This window comes from Ursus americanus, chromosome 9 (genome assembly GCF_024610735.1).
Source record: "Ursus americanus isolate L20-20 chromosome 9, mUrsAme1.1.p, whole genome shotgun sequence".
Taxonomy (NCBI): domain Eukaryota; kingdom Metazoa; phylum Chordata; class Mammalia; order Carnivora; family Ursidae; genus Ursus; species Ursus americanus.
In genome coordinates, this window is record NC_142135.1 from 44,108,871 (window position 1) to 44,115,831 (window position 6,961).

A 6,961-nucleotide genomic window follows, 5' to 3' on the forward strand; every position below is an offset into this window, starting at 1 on the left:
AGGCCCCATATATTCCAACTCCTCCTTTAAAAGTCAGCCCTGGAAGCCACCTCCTCCATGAAGCCTTCCCTGCCTCCTCTACACACACACCATTTTGTTTATATATGCATTCTAACATACCTCTGCATCTTCAGTCTACTCATATCCTGTGTGATCTACTAGTTTTTTCAGACATTTATATATTCTATAAAGCATAGCAAGAAATACACTTTATATTGCAACACAGTATACACATTCATTCATGTAACAGATATTTATTACATGTTTACTCTATGCTACTCACTCTTCTAGGCCTAGAAATAGAGCAGTGAACAAACAAGATATAAATCCTTGCCTCCAAGAAGCTTATATTCCAGAATTTTAGGTTGGGTACAGAAAGATTTCTTAAGCTTTCCAGATAGGAAAGCTCAGAAAAAAAGAAAACTCAAAACATACAAGGGAAAAAAAATCCACTGGACTTTCATTTTTCTCTGACAATATTCAGTGTTAGAAGACAATGAAAACAATGTTGATTCAGTTCTAAGGGGAAAATAAACATAATACATCCAAACAAAATTATGCCTATGCACCCATCCTTTTTACCAGCACAGACACCTGGAATGATGTTCACCAAACATCAAGCCTGGTTATTTCTGGGTGGTCAGTTTAGGGTCCTGTGTTACATTTTTTTAAACTATATTAACTGAATTCATAATGGTCAGATAACATTTTTATAAAAATCCTAAAGTTATTTTTCTTGATAAAAACAAAAGGAAAGTATGGCAATGTGCACTGCTGCAGATATCTAATAATTAATCCACAAAAGGATGAATGGTAAATAATTAAAAAAAAAACAGGTTTCACAAAGTAAACTTATCCTTACTATATAAGATGAATTCTCGTATTTCATATTCTATTCTAATTTATTTTTCTTAAACTCATTTTGCTCCACAAAATTGATTTCCATGTCCACTCATGATTATCCAAAGCTTAAAAATATGTATGAGGCTTAATGATGGTAGATACCTTTTCAACCAAGTATCTCCAAAGAATACCCAATATTTAATAGGCACTTAATTAGCATTTCCTGATAAACAACTGAATGTGTGTACATTTTCCTAACTGAGAGCAACTTGAGAACAAAGGTCATTTTTTTTTTTTTAATCTTTGCAACCCCAGCGCCGGGCACAGAGCCAGTTCTGTAAACTGTTTTATAATGATCTTTGTGGAGATCAAAATCAATGTTTGTTGCACTGAATTGAGGCCTACTAGCTAAACAGCACAATTTTAATATAACACTTCATAAATACAACGTTGAACAAATGAAACATTTCTCTTGGTTCTTGGTAACAAAAATACTCAAATTAGGAGTTTTAATTATAATAACTAGTATTTGCCCACAAAAACATGATGTTCCCTGGAACAACCTCCCACTTCACAGATGTGAAAATGCTTCTCCCAGGAATTCAAACCCAAGGCTGCATGTGCCAGGAAAACAAAACACACCAAAAGGGGCTTCTGTTGGCTCTGAACCCTGATCCTGAAAACTTCTAATTTTCTTTAGCAAAAGAATTTCAAAATTGTCAGATTACAATTAATTTTTAAATGAGTTCATTTTCTCCCTCTCAAACTGTATTGTCTAATGGTTTCAGAAGTGCTGGGATATGGTCTGTGTGACCTTATTACTACAGTCCTAATGCTTTTTTGGAGGGGGAGGCAACGACCTCTGAAGACTTTCTACCTCACAGAGCTGTGGCACAAATAGAAAGTTCAAGAAGATGCCAGAAAACACAGGCTTCTTTCACAATCACTTATAATCAAAATCTTTACAGGAAAACAGTATCAACAAAACGTTAGTGTTTAACAAATATCACTTTTTAAAGAAAGTTCTCTTACTTGAGAGACTCACCATACTATTTCCTCATGTTCACATTTGGAACTACTGTCCCCGTTTTTCAAAAAGAATGCCATTGCTGCCCATTCTGTTGGACTAAAAAAGGTTATTTTCATAGCTGGCAGAATAATTTTTCTACCTGGCTAAGGAAAGTGAACTTTTTGGTTTAGTTTATAAGATTTTTTAATTTGCTTGGGGTAAAGGTCTGTCTTAGCTATTACTGCTTTTTTCTTCTCTCTTCCCTTCTCTTTCTTACCCTCTCCAGCTGTCTTCACTTGCATTTTTTATTTGGACTATGGGTCCGGTGGACATACATAAGTTGACAAAACAAACAAAAAGTTCTCTCTCCCAAATCATGAGGGAGATAGAAGTGGAAGCCAGCCTAAGATACATCTCTCCCAGCTTAATCTCTAGGAAGGGGAGTCCAGATGGCTGGGTTTGGGTTTTTTCTTCTTATAAAAATTTTTAAGTGAATATGTTTGTATTAATGTTTAATTTGCACAACTAACACATGAATGGATTTTCCTCATAAACAAGGACTCATACAAGGTCAGTGCTCCCTGCGGACCCCACTCCCAGCCCAGGTCCTCTCCCATCCCTCAAAGGGCCAACGTGTGCAGTGTCCTCCAGTCTTTCTACCTATTTACACACAATTTTCAAGTTTCCAGGAACATGAGAACTTTGAGAACCACAGCATGCCCTTCACACACGCACCTTCTCGGACAGCAGAATGTGACTTTGCTCCTTCCTAACCCCAATCCCCCGGCTCCCGCTCCCCCCGCGTGTCCCCGCGCCCCGGAATCCCGGGATCCGGATCTTCGCTGTGCGCGCCCCTGGTCGCCGTCCCGGAGACCTCCACGGGCAGGGCGCTCGCTGGGGGCGAGCCGAGCCCTCAGTCCCTCCAGCGTCGCCTTACCCGCCGAGGACCGTGGCCCGGAACAAGGAAAACTCGGCCTAGCAGCGCCATCTTGGACCTCCAGAACTCGGTCTGGAAACCCGCGGGGCTCGGGGGCAGGGAGGGGCTCTGTAGGGAGCAGGGCGGGCCGGGGCCGGAGCTGGGCCGGGAGCGGGGGCGGGGCGCTGAGCGGGAAGCCGAGCCCCGCCGTGCCCGGCGCGGGGGCGGGGGCGTAAAGGGGAGCGGGACGCAGAGGGCGAGGCCGGGGCTGGAGCCGCGAGAGGGAAGCCGGGGCGGCCCGAGGCTGGAGCCGGGAGAGAGGATCCCGGACGGGCTTCGGTGCCTGCGACGCCCCACGCCTCCACCCCTAGTCTAATTCGTGGTTGGTGTGGCGCTGAATCATCAGAGTAGTAACATCTTGGATTTAAAACTCAGCCTCCCTTGTCCAGGGGCGAAGCGCTTGAAATCACAAAAGCTACTGCCTTGGGGGGCTTTGACTTTTCGGGACACGCTGCCCCCTATCGCCGAGAGGCAGCGGGGCTTTGACCTGGGGTCCCACCTTTGTTGTTTTTTTTTTTCCGCAAAGGGAGTTAATACACACGTTAGAAGCCAAGGCGTACCTTTAGTTTATCATTCTCCATCTCAGTGTCATGTTCCTGTTGGCACGCCGCATAACTCAGATCACATTTTCTCCCTCACTTCTAAAATGTGTCTTTTCATACCTGACTCAGCATTATTGTGAAAATTGAAAGAGGATGGATGTGAAGCCCCGCGCTCAGGCTGATGATCTGAACTGAGTTTACAAAGTGGTGAAAAAGAAAAACAAAAAGCAGACATTCAGAATCTGGCCTGGCACTCACAAGTAGTCCATGCTATGTTTTAAATATAAACCATCTCACACAATACCAGCCTCACAACTTTACACCGAATCGGAAGGTGAGACAAAGCAAGCCAACTTTTTAATTTTGTCTAAGCACAAAGAGAAGATCACGGTAGTCACCCACAAAATACCTAACGACCTGTCTCTTGGCTAAAATGAGTGACTACTTCTTTACCAATATCAGCTTTTACCTCATTCTAGTATCCCCTCACTCTAGGTAAGATTTCCTGAGATCTTCCTTCATAGAATTGCCCTTACTTTCTGACAGCATCCAACCTAGAGTGAACTGCCTACTTCCTTAGACCATCTCTCTAATCATCCAACCAAAGTCCAAATCTATAACAGATTCTTTCTAACACCCTTTACTTAGACACCCCATGGTTTGCTGTGGGGTGTGTCCTTCCTTGCTGCAAAAAATAATGAACTTAATTGGTTCAATTGTAGGTGTGTCCCTGGTGGACTCTGGCTGGAGGGCATTGACAAGGCCTTTACAGTGTTAACTGGTTGTCTCACCTTAGGTTCCCCCAAAGCAGATCAGAAAACAAGGATCAGGTGCAAGTGACTCATTTGGGAACTTTGGGAATCACCAGTAAGAAAGAGAGGCAGGCAATAGAGGGTAAGTTATTCAGCTAGCTAACACTGTGGGCAACTAGAGCTAACACCACAGAGGAAACTCTGGAGAAGATGAGAAAACATGCTGCTATGGACTGAATAGTCATAGTTTGAAGCCCGAACCCTCAAGGTAATGGTATTAGGCGGTGGGGCCTTTGGGAAGTGATTAGATGAGTGCCCTTAATAAAAGCGGTCCCAGAGAGCTCGCTCATCCCTTCCAACATGTGAGGATGCCATGAGAAGTCGGCAGTCTGCAACCCGGAAGAGGGCTGTCACCAGAACTTGACCACGCTAGCATCAGACTTCCTCCTTCTGCAACTTCGAGCAATAAATTTCCGCTATGAGTCACCCAGTCTATGGTGTTTTGTTATAGCAGCCTGAACAGACTAACAGACTTGCCTCAGAGAAATCTCACCTGAGAAATGAGGGAGCTGGAGTATTTACACACCACTCCTTTTTCAATGACTGAGGGTTGCTAGGTATAGATATTGATTCTCCAGCCCTTCTCTCCTGTGGCCTTGGCATCAGGGCTTCAGTGAAAGACCTCAAGAAAAGAAATGCAGGCACTGTAGTTGGTATACATGCTGCGTTGAAGTGGTAAGGCCCAAGGGATCTAATAGTGGGATGCCCCATTGTCAACCACCCTCATTTAATTCTCACAACTCTGTAAGGCTTATATTATTCTTTTCCCTACTTCCCAGAAGCATATACCAGAGTAGGTGAGGAGCTTGCCTCAAGCTCCACAGCCTTTATGTGATGGGGCTGGTATGTGATTCCAGCAGTCCAGCGCTAGAGCCTGTGCTGTTTACCACTGTATGTTTTTCCTGTTAGAATGTAACAAATTACCACCAATTTAGCTGTAACAAAAATCTGTCCTCATTTGTTGATGTTTGACTGCTGGTAGCTTTTAAGACTCACCACCACCCCCTTCTTTTATGTCTTGGGTCAGCTGGGCAAGCAGACAGGAAAGCCCAGAAACTCTGTCCTTTGGCATGGCAGCCAAGCCCCTTCTCACACATGGATACCCGCACTCTAACCCCTAAGCAGCCCCTAACCACAGTAAAGCACCCCCCGTAGCCATTCTTTTTTCCTCACTGTATATTAATTTTCCAGGGCTGCCATAGTTAAGCAGCACAGACTCAGTGCCTTCAACACCAGAAATCTATTTTTTTCACAATTCTGGAGGTTAGAAATCTGGTATCAAGATGTTGGCGGGAGCCTTATCTCTAAAATAGATGATTTGATCTATTGATCAAATTCTAAGGTATTAGGGGTTAGGACCTCAACATATGAATTTGAAGGGGACACAATTTAGCCCATAATACTTACTCTCTCAAACCATTTTTAGATCAGCTCAGAAGGTCTCCTCTGTCCTCCCAAACAGTCTCACTACATAAATAATACTTTTATATCTCGTAGGGTGTATGTGTCTTTGGGGGGGGGGGCATCATCAGTCTTGACGTCCAAACTAAATTTTGGATAGAAATCCATCTTGTTTCCATGGAGATATTACAACATGAGTGTCTTAAAACCATATATATTCATTGTGTCATATTTTGTATGGGTCAGAAATCCAGACATGGTCCTTGACAGTCCTAGACAGACTCTAGGAGTATCCAGGTATGCTCGGGCTCTCAAGAGACTGTAATCCAGTTGTCCACTAGGCCATGTTTTCATCTGGAAACTCAACTGGAAAGGAATCTGCTTCCGAGCTCACTGAGGTTGTTGGCAGAATTCATTTCCTTGTGCCCATGTGACTGAGGCCCCAGCTTTTGCTGGCTGTTGGCCACCCTCAGCTGCTAGAAGTCACTTACAATTCTTTTCTATATGAGCTTCCTCAGTGTGACTGCTTATTTTACCAAGCTTGCAGGGAGAATCTCTCATCTCAGAGAGGATCCAGTCCCTCTTTTAAGGATAACCACTGAGTGAGGCCCACCCAGAATAATCATAATCTCCTTTGATTAACTAAAAATCAGCTGACTTAGTACCTCACTTACATCTGTAAAGTCCCTTCACCTTTTCTGTATTCTGTAGGCTAGAATCAAGTCACAAGTCCCATCCATATTCAAGGGGAGGGGATTACATCTGGGGTGAATACCAGGTGCTAAGGATTATGGGGACCTCCTAAAACTCTGCCTACCACAACCACTATGCCATACATGGGAAGGAAAGGCGATTGCACACATTTTAGGTAAACCCACACTTTACCACCAGTCAGAGGAGAAGAGCTGTAAAATACACTCAGGCAGGCTAGGCACTGGGCACTTGGCTTAACTGTTTCTGCACCAAGCTTGGTACACCTTGGCAGAGAACAAGCCAGCGAGGGAAAAAATAATCACTGTGAACTGAACACCAGAGAGGTCTCCCCAAAAGCTTGTGTAAAACCTGGGGCCCTTCTCATGATTTTGAGAGGGAAGGAGAGAGCAGGGCACAAAAACGAATAAAAAAAAGTAGGAATGAAAACAGTTATTTTAACCACTAATGGTACGATATCTTACTTTTGCAAATTTTACTAAAAAATACACGCCCTGGCACCTTGGAAGGGCTGTACACTTAAGGGGCACCGAAGTTTACCAGCCTTGGGTACATCCACCTCTGCCCTTACTACACGTTTTCATAGAGCTCTGAATTCTCCTGTTGTAGCTCTTAATACAATTGCAGTAGCATCTCTCTTTTATATACTAGGGTGTGGGGAAAGTGT

At 43.7% G+C, this 6,961-nt stretch overlaps 1 protein-coding gene across 4 annotated transcripts in view; it reads right to left on the minus strand.

Annotated features, from left to right (window-relative positions):
• DECR1 (2,4-dienoyl-CoA reductase 1) overlaps nt 1-2,947 on the minus strand; it is a 43,864-nt gene extending 40,917 nt beyond the window's left edge. For 3 of the 4 annotated variants that reach the window (XR_015725801.1, XR_015725800.1, XM_087864752.1), the window contains exon 1: nt 2,790-2,947. Coding sequence is in view for 2 of the 4 variants with exons in the window: in XM_087864752.1 (XP_087720878.1) it covers nt 2,790-2,840 (51 nt within the window). In the remaining 2 variants the exon portion in view is untranslated. The remainder of the gene's footprint in view (nt 1-2,789) is intronic. The other variant, XM_045806001.2, reaches the window with a different exon arrangement.
• Between the last annotated feature and the right edge of the window lie 4,014 nt (nt 2,948-6,961).